The sequence below is a fragment of the Gossypium arboreum genome, chromosome 8 (assembly GCF_025698485.1).
Source record: "Gossypium arboreum isolate Shixiya-1 chromosome 8, ASM2569848v2, whole genome shotgun sequence".
Lineage (NCBI taxonomy): Eukaryota > Viridiplantae > Streptophyta > Magnoliopsida > Malvales > Malvaceae > Gossypium > Gossypium arboreum.
The window spans coordinates 122,357,747-122,373,813 of record NC_069077.1 but is presented as its reverse complement, the minus strand read 5'-3'; the positions used below and the strand labels follow the sequence as shown (position 1 = coordinate 122,373,813).

General features: G+C 37.0%; 1 protein-coding gene across 1 annotated transcript; it reads left to right on the top strand.

Moving 5' to 3' along the window:
* The first annotated feature begins 10,793 nt into the window (after positions 1-10,793).
* LOC108484066 (uncharacterized) lies at positions 10,794-13,818 on the top strand. Its single transcript, XM_017787694.2, has 2 exons — positions 10,794-12,559; positions 13,684-13,818. Exon 1 carries the CDS (start codon positions 11,043-11,045, stop codon positions 12,462-12,464), a length of 1,422 nt encoding a protein of 473 aa, XP_017643183.1. The 5' UTR covers positions 10,794-11,042; the 3' UTR covers positions 12,465-12,559; positions 13,684-13,818.
* The last annotated feature ends 2,249 nt before the right edge of the window (positions 13,819-16,067 follow it).

Sequence of the window (16,067 nt, the reverse complement as noted above, 5' to 3'; positions counted from 1 at the left end):
TCACCATGATGAATGAGTGGGTCGCATAATATGCCCGAACCAACCCGCTGCCCAACCATTCCCAAATTTAAATACTCCACCCCAAGAGCCCGTAATGCCTTGATTCATCGATCCTGTGAGGCTGAGTAAACCACCAGACTGATTAGGAAGCGGGCTGAGGAGTTCAAGGCCATAGTTCTTGATGATGCCGAAAAGGCGAGTTCGCTCGATAACACCATTTGAGTGTTAGATGAACTGCCATGCACACCCGATGAATGTCTTAAGTGTGCTATATCCTTGTTGCGAGACTCGACTTACTATTGGTGGAGGACTTTAATTTCCATAGTCCCAAACGAACGAGTTACTTGGGATTTCTTTCAATCGAATTTCGAAAGAAATACATTAGTCAACAGTTCATCGATCGAAGCGCAAGGAATTCTTGGAACTCAAGCAAGGCCAGTATGACAAGATCTCGAATACTGAACATGAGTTCGTAAGACTGATCGGTATGCCCGGAGTGTGTGGCTGATGAGGTTGCTATGTACAAAAGATTTGAAGAAGGATTGAATGAAGAGTTAAAGTTACTAATGGGAATTTTGGAGATAAAGGAGTTCGTGACACTAGTCGAACGAGCCTGCAAGGCGGAAGAACTTGGGAAGGAGAAGAAGAAGGCTGAATTTGAAGCAAGAGATTACCGTAAAAGATCAACGAGTAAAGCTCCGTTCTCGGCTGTAAAGAGGTTCAGGGAGGACACCAGTAAGTCGAGGGTGACTGCGGGAATTTCCATTAGAGCCCGAGCATCGACGGACTCCCGAGCTACTTCGGTAGCTAGTGTGGACAATAATCGTCAAGAGAGACCTGAATGCCCCCAATGTGGAAGACGACACCTAGGTGAATGTTGGGGTAAGTCTGTTAATAGGGCCTGTTATGGATGCGGTTCGAAGGACCACTTCATTAGAGATTGCACGGAGCTAGATGAGAAGAATAAGATGCAAGGTGCAAGACCTAGTGGAACAATGGCTAGAGGTAGGCCCCCGAGAATTTCTGGAGGTAGGGGTGGCAATCAGAGAGGAGCCTCTGATACGGCTGTTCGATCCGAGGCCCGTGCTCCTGCTAGAGCATATGCCATCCGCGTACGAGAGGAGGCATCCTCCCCTAACGTTATCACCGATACTTTCACTCTTTTCGATACTAATGTGATTGCTTTGATTGACCCTGGTTCTACTCATTCTTATATATGCGAAACCTTAGCATCCAATAAGACTTTGCCTATTGAGTCTCTCGAGTTTGTAATTCGGTGTCAAACCCTTGGGTCATTACGTGCTTGTCAACAAAGTGTAAGAAAAGTCCCCTAGTATTTCGAGGTTCTTGTTTTCCCGCGGACTTGATGCTTTTGCCGCTCAACTAATTCGACGTTATTCTTGGTTTGGATTGGTTGACCATGCACGATGCGGTTGTAAATTGCAAAAGCAAGACTATTGATTTGAGGTGTACGAATAACGAGATAATTCGGGTTGAGTCTACGGACTTAAAAGGGTTGCCAGCTGTAATATCAGCAATGTTGGCCCGGAAATACGTAAGAAAGGGGTGCGAAGCATACCTTGCGTATGTACTAGATGACAAGGAGTTAGAAAAGAAACCCGAATCTGTGCCAGTGGTTTGCGAATACCGGATATTTTCCCTGAAGAATTGCCGGGTTTACCACCTGTTCGGGAAATAGAGTTTGGCATCGAATTGGTACCGGTACCACTCCAATTTCGATAAGCCGATCGTATGGCACCAACGAATTAAAGGAGTTGAAAGCTCATTGCAAGAATTGGTGGATAGAGGTTTTGCTCGCCGAGTTTTTCACCTTGGGGTGCGCCGGTGTTGTTCGTGAAAAGAAGGACGGAACCATGAGGTCGTGCATCGACTACCGTCGACTTAATAAAGTGACAATAAAGAACAAATATCTCATATCACAGATCGATGATTTGTTCGATCAACTGAAAGGAGCCTCGGTGTTCTTGAAAATAGATTTGAGATCGGGCTATTATCGATTATGAATTCGAGATTCGGACGTACCCAAACCGCCTTGAGCGAGATATGGTCACTACAAGTTCCTAGTGATGCCGTTTGGGCTCACTAATGCCCTCGGTATTTATGGATTTAATGAATAGAATTTTCAGGCCATACTTGGATCGGTTCGTAGTTGTATTTATCGATGACATTTTGGTCTATTCGAGAGATGAAACCGAACATGCTTGAACATCCGAGGCTAGTGTTGCAAGTTTTACGAGATAAGCAATTATATGCTAAGTTCAAGCAAGTGTGAGTTCGGTTAAGAGAGGTTAGCTTCTTGGGGCATGTGGTATCAGACGGTATTCGAGTTGACCCGAACAAAATTTCAGTCATACTTAACTGGAAGCCTCCGAGAAATATTACCGAGGTTCGGAGTTTTGGGGGGCTTGCCGGTTATTACCGATGATTTGTAAAAGGTTTCTCGACGATAGCCACGCCAATGACGAAGCTACTCCAAAAGGATGTTAAGTTCGAATGGACGGAGAAATGTCAGAAAAGTTTCGATCAACTGAAAACTTATTTGACTGAAGCCCCAATTCTAGTGCAACCCGAATCGGGCAAAGAGTTTGTCATTTATAGTGACACATCCATACTTGGGTTGGGTTGCGTATTGATGCAAGAAGGGCGAGTTGTGGCCTATGCGTCGAGACAATTAAAGCCACATGAGAAAAATTATCCGACCCATGATTTGAATTGGTCGCCATCGTATTCGCTTTAAAGATATGGCGACATTACTTATTTGGTGAGAAGTGCCATGTGTATTCGGATCACAAAAGTCTCAAATATTTGATGACTCAAAGAGACTTAAATCTGCGACAAAGACGTTGGCTCGAATGTTAAAGGATTATGAGCTGGTCATTGACTATCACCCGGAAAGGCTAATGTGGTTGCGGACGCCTTAAGTCAGAATCACTATTTGCGCTATGAAGCGATGAATGTACACTTGTCCGTTTCTACCCGACAATGTGTTGGTAGCTGAATTGAAAGCCAAACCATTATTGATACGCCAAATTCGTGAAGCTCGTAAAGTCGACGATGAGTTGGTTGCAAAACGGGATGAGTGTGTTCGAACAAGGACTCGAATTTCAAATCGATAATGACGATTGTTTGAGGTTCGAAGTCGTCGTGTGTTCCAAAGAATTGAACTTATTTCGATAATTCGAACGAAGCCCATTGTAGCCGAATGGCAATCCACCCGGGGAGTACGAAGATGTACAACGATTTGAAATGTCGGTTTTGGTGGCATGGTATGAAACGAGACATCTCTGACTTTGTTTCGAGATGTTTAATATGTCAACAAGTGAAAGCGGAACATCAAGTGCCTTCAGATTACTTCACCGATCACGATACCCGAGTGGAAATGGGATCGAGTCACAATGGACTTTGTATCCGGACTGCCATTGTCGCAAGTAAGAAGGATGCGATTTGGGTCGTTGTAGATAGATTGACTAAGTCGGCTCACTTTTGTCCCCGGACGCACGGATTTTTCAATGGACAAACTAGCCGAATTGTACGCTTCTCGATTGTGAGACTACACGGGTGCCTATTTCCATCGTGTCGATAGAGATCCGAGATTTACCTCGCGATTTTGGAAGAAGTTGCAAGAAGCTTTGGGTTCCAAGTTGCATTTCAGACCGCTTTCACCTCCAAACCGATGGTCAATCCGAATGGATAATTCAAATACTCGAGGATATGTTGAGATGTTGCATCCTTGAGTTTAGTGGTTCATGGAAGCGGTATTTGCCTTTGATTGAATTCGCCACAACAATAGCTTTCAATCAAGTATTAAGATGGCGCCTTACGAGGCTTTATACGGTCGTAAATGCCGTACCCCATTATTCTGGACTGAACTTAGTGAAGGTAAATTCTTCGGGGTTGATTTGGTTAAGGATGCCGAGCAAAAAGTTCGAGTAATTCGTGAAAGTTTGAAGGCTGCTTCGGATCGCCAAAAGTCGTATGCGGATTTGAAAAGGAAAGACATTGAATATCAGGTTGGAAACAAGGTATTTCTCAAAGTCTCACCCTGGAAGAAGGTGCTTAGATTTGGCCGTAAGGGCAAATTGAGTCCGAGGTTCATCGGTCCGTATGAAGTATCTGAACGAGTTGGGCCAGTAGCGTACCGATTAATTTTACCCCCTGAGCTCGAAAAGATTCACAACGTTTTCCATGTTTCGATGCTTCGACGATATAGGTCTGACCCGACACACGTAATTACTCCATCTGAGGTCGAGGTTCAGCCTAATTTGAGTTATGAAGAAGAGCCGGTTCGCATTCTGATGCGTGAAGTAAAAGAGCTACGAAACAAGAAAATCCCATTAGTGAAGGTGTTGTGGCATAAACACGGAATTGAAGAAGCCACTTGGGAACTTGAGGACTCTATGAAAGAGCGATACCGAGCCTATTTACCGTAAGATTTTGGGGCGAAAATTTCTTAAGTGGGGAGAGTTGTGACATCCCTAATGTGACCCTAGTCGGAAAGTGGTTTCGGGACCACAAACCCGAAGTTATAAAAATAATTAATTGTTATATTTTATGCTTACTATGTGTGTGCATGCATATGTGGAAGTTTCATTCTCTAATTTTACCAATTGTATGAGAAATTATTAAATAGGGATCAAGGTGAAACATGGTGAAAAATGATAGGCTAAATTGTAATGGCTTATTTGTGCATGTTGACACAAAGGTGGACTTGCATGTCAAAATTGCCCAAATTATTCTATAGTGGCCGGCCAAGATGGATGTGATGGGCAAAGGAAAACATGTTTCCAACATGTTGGGTTAGTGAGGCATGTTGGGAGCAATTAAATAATGTGTTAGCAATAAAGAAAATGTTGACAAAAAAAAAAAAAGAAAAAAAGTGGATGGATGCCCCCTTGTTGCCGTGAGTAGAGGAAAAAGAAAGGAGAAAAATTTGTTCATCTATTCTCAATTCTTTGGCCGAAAATACCAAGGGAAAAAGGAAGGATTTTTGCTTCATGCTTGGTTTAGAAGAGAACTAGAAGAAGAATTGGTCATACTTGTGTCAAGATTAAGGTATGTTTGATGATATTCCATGAGATGCATGCATGTTTTAGTTGTTAGTTTAAGTTCTACCTAGCCCATGGTTTGAATTTTTACTATTGATGGAGAGTTAGAATTGGCTAAGGAGCCTAACAAAAACATTTTTGGTTGATACCTTGATGCTATTATCATGCTAATTATATGGATGGGTTAAGTTGCTTGAGATGTAGAACTTAAGAAAGGTAGTTATATGTCATTTTACATGATGATACAATGGATGTGAAAATATATGCTAGATTAGGAAAAAATTGATTAAGTGTTCATGAGGTGAAATTAGGTGTTTAAAAGATGTTATAGTTGACATTGTATATATATATATATATACATACATTCGCCATATGGGGTATAAATGGGCATAGGTGTTAAATACCTTGTATTGGAAATTTTGATAAATAAGTAGCAATAAATTAAGATGAGATTGAGTAAATTTTCAGCTTAGTTGTGTTAAGTATTCGCAATAATCATAATAATGTATGTGAATGCCGTATGTTTGTGTTTGATGGAGAGGTAAATTGTTTGATTTAGCTCAAGAGCAAAGGGGAACTAAATCGGACAAAGGAAAGGAGAAAGCAAACGAGTAGCCGAATTGGAACCGTTCTACCCAAAACAAGGTAAGTCATTAAGCACATATGTTTGATATTGCTTAAATGATTGTAAAATCTATGCAATTGTGTTTAATGGGATGATATATATATAAATGAAAATGTATGTGTATGGAGTGATGACATTTTTTGAATGTAAAAGAAATAGTGAAATGTGTAGAAAGTTTGCTTTCGGCACTAAGTAAAAGGGCAATACGTGTGTACGGTGACGAGATTGGCACTAAGTGTGCATGCTGGAAATATATGGCACTAAGTGTGCATGCTGGAAATATATGGCACTAAGTGTGCATGCTGGAAATATACTGACCTTTGGGTGTGCGAGCTCAAGGGTATGGCACTATGTGTGCGGGCTTAAATCGCATGGCACTAAGTGTGCGAAATCGAGTATTAAGCACTGTGTGTGCGTACTCTCTCTCTCTCTCTCTCTATATATATATATATATATATATATCTCCGATCGAACAATTATATGGAGGGTGTGTCTCCATCGAGTTGAGTATGGACAGCGGATCGGGTAAGTACCTTGAGCTCATGACGAATAGGAAATACGCTCATGCTCGGGGTTGAGCTTGGTAAGCTTTAGATCTATGTGATGATTGCAATTGTATGATTGTGGTGTGAATGAGTTGGTGTGTAAAGTGCCTCAAATATCTTATTGTATAGAATATGAAATGTGGATGTATGACTTGGTATGAGATTGAACCGAAAGGTCCGAGGAATTATGGTATAGTTTCGATATGGATGAGTACCTAGCCTCGCTTATTGTTTCATGTTGTAATAACTTTATCAATGGATGGTTGTTGAATGCTTATGACTTCTCGAGTTATAAACTCACTCGGTGTTTTCTTGTCACCCATTTTAGGTCTCTTGGACTCGTATTGTTATGTGCTCGGAACCGTCGTTGAAGTCATCACACCGCTAGAAATCTTTTGGTATTGTCTTCGTAGTTGAGCTAGGAGAACATTTGGCATGTATAGGCTATTTTGTTTTGTTGAATTGTGGGTTGTAAACTTTAAGCCATGCGAAAATGGCCTATGTGGTCGGTTGAGTGTGATTCTAAAACCTATAGTTACGAGCCTTAGAAACCTAAATTTTGATAAGGTGGCCATAGTTTGTATTCTGTATGATGTAATAGTTGGCCATAGAAGATTTATGAAATAGTCATTGTTTGCTTTGGTAACAGATGCTGCCAGCAGCAGTGAGGTGAGATGGAAAAATCACTAAAAATAGTAGAAGTAGAATTAAATAGTGAATAAATTATGAAATTGAACCTTGATGAATCTATTTTCATATGGACAAAACGAAACAACCATATGAGCAGTATACTGAGAGATATTAAAGTTCTCGTGAGACAGGGCCAGAACGGTTTCTGGATCTCCTGTCTCGACTTTGAAAATTTACCATAAATTATCCAGAAGTAATTAGAAGTCTTGTCTTATATTTTCAGATTCCCTTTTGAGTCTAGTTTCATTAGAAACAAGCGGCATGAGCATTGAAGCTCTGTACGAGAAGATATCCAGGTCGTAATGCGTGAAGGTCAGTGTAGTTGACCCCTGTAGCATGGGTGACTTTAACTAATAAACTGTACTAATTGGCTTTACCAAAAATTCTAGAAAAAAATGTGTAGATGGTATTATGAGTCTAGTTTCAGGGAAAATTTACGGAACTTATTTTCGAATTCTGTAACTCGAGATATGATTTTTAAGGTGACAGTGACGCAGTTAGCTAGCCTGCCTGGAACAGAAATCAAATATTTCAAAGAGAGAAATAAGGGAAGTAAGCCCGGTAACACCACGTGTTCAAATCCGGTGACGGTCACGGGTTTGGGGTGTTACAAATTAAATCTTATTAAGTCTAGTTTCACATAGAGAAACGGTGTAAGCAAAAGAATTTCATATTATGAGATATTTAAATTTTGGTAAGACAAGGTCAGAGTGATTTCGGGCTCTCCTGTCTTAAATTTGGAAAATCATTAAAAATTGTATGAAAATAATTATCGGTTAGAATTTGTATGAATAAAATTCTTAATGAGTATATTTTCAAAAGAAATAGATGACAACATCATCCAAATTCCGTACTAAGAGATAATTAATTTTTAATAAAGAAAGGTCAAAGCTGTCAAAAAGCAGAACAGGGGTAACTTTGAAGAATAAACTGTACTTATTGGCTAATCCATAAATTCTAAAATTTTTATGGAAGAAATATATATAAGTCTAGTTTCAAATGTTTTTAACGGATCTTAATTTAGAATTCTGTAGCATAAGATATTAATAATTTAGTGACTATGATGCGAGTAAACAGCTTGACATGAACATAAGTAAAAAGTGCAATTATGATTGTTTTACCTTGAAATCATGATGTGAGAATTGGTAGAAGCATGTTAATAAATTGCTTATTATTTTTATATAGGCTTACTAAGCTATATAGCTTACCCCTCTTTTTCATTTCTTTGGTGTTGCTAGGCTAGCTCGGTGTTGGAGATCGTCGGAGGCAGCATCATACTATCAAATTATCAATTTTGGGGTATCTATAAACCTTAAGTGTTTTCAAGTGAGTGGCATGTATAGAGACTTAGTCCTTTGTGTTATGTTTTTAATTGTTTGGCCAAATGTATTGGCTTTTAATGATTCAAGTGTATATAGCCATGAGATGTGGCTCATATTAATTATGGGTTTGTAAACCTATTTATCCATGTGCAATGTGCTAACACCTTGAAATGTGATCATGTGCTTATATGTACTGAGATCTTGTGTGATGTGGTTATCCTTGTTTGCTATAATTAAGTTGAAGTTAATTAGTATGATGATAATCGGGGTATAAAAGTATAAATGGTATTATAATAGACAAGGCCAAATAAGTATGACAAACACAAGTATGATGACATGCAAATGTTTTGTTTGTAACTTAATTGAGGTTGTTTAATCTGTAATTGGATACCATGTTCTATGCCTTTGATGTTGTATAAGTGTGTGAGGGATTAAGGTTGACCAAGGCTTGGAAAATAGCCTAAGTATTGGCCACACAGAGAGAAACACGGCCATGTGTCTCAGCCATGTAGACGACACGGCCTAGCATACGGGCGTGTGTCTTGGCTTGTGACCTTAAAATATTGCTGACGTCATAAACAGAGAATTACACGGGCTGAGGACACAGGCGTGTCCAAGCCACACTAGTGTGTGTGACCACACGGCCTAACCACACGGGCGTGTGACTCTCCAAAACTAGAAAATTTTCTAAGTGTTGTAAAAAGTTCGTAAGTTTTTGGTTTAGTCCCGAACCACCCCCGATGTATGTTTTGGGCCTCGTAAGCCCGTATGAGGGGCATTATGAATATAAATGAATGTTTTTAATTTGAACGAAATTTTTTTTATGACCTAGTTTTATATAGTTGTGTACATTAAGTCCGGTAATGCCTCATACCATGTCTCGGCCTCGGACTCGGGTAAGGGGTGTTACACTAATTACCACATAAGGACTTTCACTTTAATATTCCATAGCTGTTAGACAGCTTTACCTATTAGAATTTAAGTTTTACACTTTACGCGATTTAGTCTTTTTTATCAAATTAAACACTTAAACGATAAAATTTCTTAACAAAACTTTCACACAATCATACTATCATGCTGTAAACATTAAAATAATAATAAAATAATTATTTTAACCTCAGATTTGTGGTCCTAAAACCACTGTTTCGATTTGACTAAAAATAGGCTATTACACATTTGGCCTATGGAAACACACATTAAACATTTAAGATCATGACATGCATTACATTTCACCTTAACATGAATAAATAACTAACTTAGCATTTAAAAATAAGCATACACCATGTTTAATTAAGCTTTTAACTTTACCAAATAAGATATTATAGGTTCAAATGTGACCAATAGTACCAACTAACCAAAACAACTATAAGGATTCTTATAACTCCCCAACCTAAGTACATAACATATACATTCTAGGTTCAAAAAGGTAATACAAACATTATATTAAACTGAGAGATGAGTCTTGGATGCTGTTGGAGGTTCAAGATCAATCAAAAACCTAAACGATACTTGCACACAGGAACAAACTTATCCGCACATTGGGCGTTGGAAGCTCAATAGTGCTCACATAATTTGAATTCAAAACATAAAAACATTGAAAAAAGGAAATATACTATATGAGCAACATGATGTAGATGTATATATACTTATCTAAATCGAGTTTCGGGATGGATAATGAGGATCATACATCCACAAGTTAGTATACCAATTCACCCTCAGGGTATTTATACAAAATTATCAATGATCTTGCTTATACGTAATAAAACTACTTTGAATCAGGAGAAAAATCAAAACGAGTAAAAGATTGTAAACCTGAAGTTTGAAACTAAAACCTCTCTTGCTAGTTGTTGGTTATCGTTGTCGCCATTGTTTATGACTCATCGTTTGGCTATGGAAGAAGTTGAAGTTAATACAGAGAACAGTTTGGGTAAAAGATGCTCTGGTTTTCTTTTTGGTAAATGAAGACTTTTCAGCTTTAATTTCCATTGAGCTTTAAAAAAATTAATTTCCAATGAGCTAGTGAATGATATATTTATTATTATTATTATTATTATATATTTTCATGTTCAATTTATAATTTATGTTCGAGATTCATGGTTGTCCATCCTAACACAAATGTTGAGTTATGTATTCCATGTTTCTAGACTGTTCTTTTTTTTACTTAATTATTTGTGTATTCCCTCCTCCTCAACTGTTTCAATGATTCGTTAATGAATTACTTTATTTCATAAAAAATTAGACTTATAATATTCGTTGGTGTGTTGTATTATTATTTTTTTATTTTTTTAACATTAATCTTATTATAAGTTCTAAACCTTAAAAAAAGAGATAATGTGCTTTGGCACACTCAAATCTACAATCTCCAACAATGATAACAATTTCGATGCCATTTAAATTAATATTTAATTAATATTATTTTTTTTTATTTTTGAATTGGTTGAACGTACAGACTCCATCTTGATCTGTTCATTAACACGTTCATCAAATCTTGGCCGTCAGTTTCTAATCCTGAAAATCTAACCGTGAAAGGGTTCTTCTCCTCCCTTTAAAAGCATCGTAAAGTCGGGCGTTTTGGGATATCGGAAATCTGAAGCGAAATTAAGGAAAGGGAAAGAAATTTAATTTTCTTTTCGGTTTTTAGATTGAAAACAGGAGGAAACAAAAGATATTAATGGATCAATAATTCGTTTGAATCTGGAGACAAATTTCAACTTGAAATCTTAAAATTTAGTGTTTCTTTTTACTTTTTAGATTTCTTTGTTTGTTTTCATATATTTATATTTCAAAAAATAAAATGAATGATCAGTCTCAGATGATCAATCAGCCGCCACAAATGATGATGAATCCGATTCAGTCGCAGATGATGAATCGGTCTCATCAGTTGATGGCGGCGGCGGCTGCTCACTCTCAGGCGAGGAGCCAACTGGGGGCGGTTCAGTCGCAGCCGATGAGCTCTGGTCATCAGATGATGAATCAGCCTCCTACGACGTTGTTGAATAGAAGCTACATGCCTTGGCAATCTCAGGATCCAAACCCTAACCCTAATAAGAAGTTCCCTTCTTTCGGTCGTAATAACAATTGGAAAGGTAAAAAGGTTGGTGGCGGTAAAGATTCTAAAAAGTTCGATAATAGGCCTTTACCCATAGGTTCTGTTTCCGCTGCTTCCGGTAGTAATAGTCAAGGGTACAAACCTCCGACGCTTAACGAGCTCCAATCTCAGAACCGGTTAAAAGCTACGAAATTCTACGGCAACAAGAAGAAATTCAATAACAAGAGCAACAATCGCTTTGCTCCTTACGCTCCGCGGAATACAACATCGTTTATAATCCGAGCAAAAAGGTCGGGAGGGGTAGCGTCCTTGGTGTCTCCATGTCCAGTGACGCCTGCAGTGCTTCCTACCCCTATATTTTCACCCTCGAGGGAGGTTCTGGGTGACATGGCCAAGGAAGAATGGGGTGTGGATGGTTATGGGTCCATGAAAGGGCTAATTCGGCTGCGAACACTGGAAGCTGGTCACGATGATGAGGAAGATGAGGATGTGGGCGATGGTGGCGGATCGAGTGAGAGTGATGTGGAAGAACATGTGGAAGTTGAGAGGAGGTTGGATCATGATTTGAGTAGGTTTGAGATGATATATCCAAGTTATGGAGGTGATTATAACAATGTATTGGAGAATAGAGTGGATGATCAAGATACCCATATAGCTCAATTGGAAGAAGAGAATTTGACGTTAAAGGAGAAGCTGTTTCTGATGGAGAGAGAATTAAGGGATTTGACTAGGAGGTTGCAGTTTCTAGAGAGGCGGAGTCAGGTAGCGGAAGATGCTAATGAAGAGGTTGTCGAGAATGGGTCTGATAATGAGAGTGAGGACGCCGGTTCTGATTTTAGGATTCGTGCTGCTTCTGCTTATCATAATAATGTGGAAATGGCTGTGTTTGCTGCTGGAAATAGCAGAGATGTTGGTACTGTTGTGGAGGATGATAATAATAATAATAGTGGACTGTCACGGAATGAAGGTCCAGATGACGTTTCTATGGATAGAATTGCAGAAGATAATATAAAGAATGAAGGAAAAGGAGATGATGAATTAAAGGGTCAAGTTTTGAGGGAAGGAACAGTTCAAGACAAGGAAAACGAAGCTGAGGGTAATAAAGCAGTATGCAGTGAGTTTGTGGAGAAGATTGTTGCAGAAGGGGAAGATCAGTTGAGGTTTTGAAGAATCTAGGAATGAGCCTGCTGACAATATACAGTGAAACAAAGAATGAGTGAAGAGCATTGGCGCTGATACTAGTTTAACTGTCACTCAATGATGTAAGTCCTCTCTGTGATAGATGATGATGCTTGGGGATCTTTTGCTGGTGGATTGAAACATGCAACTTTTGGATAATATGCGGCCTAAGTAGGTTTAATTTAGTATAGTTCTTAATGTTCTTTTGCATCTGTTGGTTTGATAGGGGAAAGAGAGGATGAACTGCTAAGTTCTCCTTTCTCTGCCTTCATATGATCTACAAAGTAGGCATCCATTCCTCCAGCTTTCTTTTCTTTTTCCATTTTGTTTATAGAGGGATAAAGAAGGAGAGGGTGAGGGTGCCTTGTATTTTATTTAGCTGGTAGATTGTCATCCATGAAGGTTCTTGTTGTTGCATGCGTTGATTTCAACTTCTTGAAAAAGAACCTTCTAGTAAGATAAATATATCCTGATGTACTTATCTCCGTGGGAGCCTATTCACTTGTTAACTTTCAAAAAGTTTTGGTTATTCTCTTTTCCTAGTTAACGGACTCATTGTCAAATTAATTTGCCTTCTTGTAGGATTCGTATGTGGTATTCTAAAAACGAAGAAACAAGGCTGACTTCTTATTAGCTTATCATTTGTTATTATCATAAGAATTTAAAAGAAAAAATGAAAATTATAATGTTCTTTCCTCTTAACAAGCAGAAGTTAACTCTTCATCATATGGTAGTAAGTTGTAAGTTGTTATCTATGCTTGTTTCCATGTAAAAGGAGGATGTTTTGTTGGATTTTGATGCTTACTATGACATTGCTGAACTGAAATATACCTCTAGTTGGTTAATGTGTTTTACTATAGAGGTAATTTTTGCAAGCTTCTTTCCACTCGTCCTTGTGCACATTTATTTGGTTCAGAGTTTAGCAGTAAAAATGTTGTAGTTAAGTCTGCAACCCGAGAATCATAATGCAAGAACGTTCTCTCATCTGTTTATTTTTTAGGCTTTTGAAAGTAAGCTCTAAATTTTAGAGTTCTGGAGAGGTTCTTTGCATTGTTATTACTGTTGATCAGGTTTATGAGTACTGTGATTTTGTAGTGCTAAAATGGAATGGGTCTAATTCTAGCCCTTGCTGTTTGATTCTGAAATGATGAAAGGAATAGTTTGAATTGATTGGCCTCTGTGTTAATTTTGATGCATTTTTTTACAGAAAACATGCAGAGTTTGGGGATTCGGCGTTGTTTTGGTGTATTTGTTGATTGAAGTGTTGCCCATTTATAAAAGCAGAGTCCTTTGAAATGCCATTTTGTATTAGGTCGTCAGAAATACAAACTTTTGTTTTTCTTTTTTGGGTTCTTTTTTGAGCATTGTATCCAGCATGATCTTATTAGGTTGTCATATTCATTCTGGTCGTTCTGTCAGTTTTATGATAAATCGAAGGCCAAGATGGTATTTTAAAGGGTATATATTTATTTATATATACACACTAATAATAGAACCTCTGAGTTTGTTAACTAAACAGTGTATTAATTTAAATGGAAATTTTAAATTTTTTGAAAAAAAATATTGTAATGAAAATATTTATATATATATTGACTATTCTTCTTTAATCACTAAAATAAAAGCACTAAATTAATTGATTTTATAAAATCAAGATAGTGGCTATAACATTGCCAAAAGTAATATGTTTTAACCTCATTTTTAATGCATTTTTGGGTGATTATTCGATTTTAATTGTGAATTTTATGTTAATTCTTTAAATTTTTGTTTTAATGCTTAATAGAGCATTTGAGAACAATTTGAGCAAAAAATGAACGAAAATCGAAAAATTGGAGCAAGCTACAGGAGCCACATGGGTTAACTCATTTAATATGGGTGTGTCAATTTTGTGAATTTACATCCTAAATTGTAGGAAATTGCAATTTTTAGATTGTTTGGCCATTTTTAGACGTACATATGTATGACAAAAATAAGAAGAGAGGAGAGAGCTAACATAGAATATTTAAGAAAGCAACTTGAAAAACACCATTGAAGTTGATTCTGAAGTAAATTTTCGTCAAGATTGAAGACTCTTAGTTGATTTCTTAGGAGATTATCCTTAGTTTCTTTATTTTTTTTCGGTTATATTGTATCTTGGATTTTTTATTTTCAAGCACGAATTAATTTTCTAAATACCTAAGAGGATGAACCTTATAATGGATTTTGTCATTTTATTCTTATTTTATATAATAAATACTTATATTTTATTCTCAATTATATGTGCTTAATTCTTAGTTTGATATTTTTTAACTATTGATCCATGTTCGATGTGCTTAAATCAGAGGAGGAATAGACTCTGTTTAAGAATATATCTTATGTAATTGAGTGGAGTTGCATGTAATTTTAGAAATAGAACGATAAATCTATCATATTAAAGTCAAATCTAATATGGGAATTCATAACTCGAGTTAATGCGATAAGAGTTTTAATTAGAAAAAAAAATCAATTAATCAACCTAGAGTCAGTTGCTCTTACTCTTGAAAGAGATATTAGCATAATTTAAAGATTTCTACGGATCAAGATACTAAGTAAAGAAATTGCGTAATTTAGACTGATAATGACAATGAAATTTAGGTGAATTATTTCTTGAGTATTGTTTTGCTTCTTGGTTACTAATCGTTTGTTTTCCTAATTTGTTCTTTGCTGTGTTCGTTAGTTAATTAATTTAGTTAATTTTAGTTTTTAATCAATCACTTGAATTTATCTATTAAATAATAGAAAGACGGTAATTACTAGTACTTTTAGTCTTCGGGGGAATGATATTTTTTCTCACTGTAGCTATACTATTAATTGATAGGTGCACTTGCTTTAGTCAATTTTTTAGTCAGTTTCGTGGACATCAAGTATTTGGTGCCGTTGTCGGGGATTAAAATATTATGAAAACTTTATTTCTATTAACTTAGCCATTTTTTATTTATATTTTAATATTTTTGTTTTTAATTTAATTTTTACATTTTAGTTTTTCTTTTATTTGATTCTTACAGGTTCTTTTAGTTTATGACTAGAGGCAACCTGTTCGACCCAATAGTTTTTGGCAGTGAGATTAAAAGAACTGCTCGTAAAAATCGTAAAAAGGTTAGAGAAGCAAAGGTCAACAAGTTTTAATAAACGATCAAGAGGAAAAAGATATCATTGTGGAGATGGATGATAATCCAAATAATCAAACAACCTTCTGCACCTCTTACTCCTCATACTATGTATGATTATGCTAAGCCTACTCTAATTGGGGTTGAATAGAGTATCGTCAGATCGACTATTGCTGCAAACAATTTTGAGATTAAGCCGAACACAATTCAGATAGTGCAACAGTATGTTTTGTTTGATGAGTTGCAAGATGAAGATTTGAATGTTCATTTATATAATTTTCTAAAGATCTACGATACATTTAAGATTAATGGTGTTATTGATGATGCCATACGTTTACGGTTGTTCCCATTCTCTTTGAGGAATAAGGTGAAACATTGGTTGAATTCACTTCCACCGGGTTTTATCACTACTTGGGTGCAAATGACTAAAAAATTTCTATTTAAATCTTTTTCCCTAGTCAAAATAGCT

Bases quoted from the DNA above. Each gene is read 5' to 3' on its own strand.
- LOC108484066 (XM_017787694.2), top strand. From the start codon at position 11,043: ATGAATGATCAGTCTCAGATGATCAATCAGCCGCCACAAATGATGATG.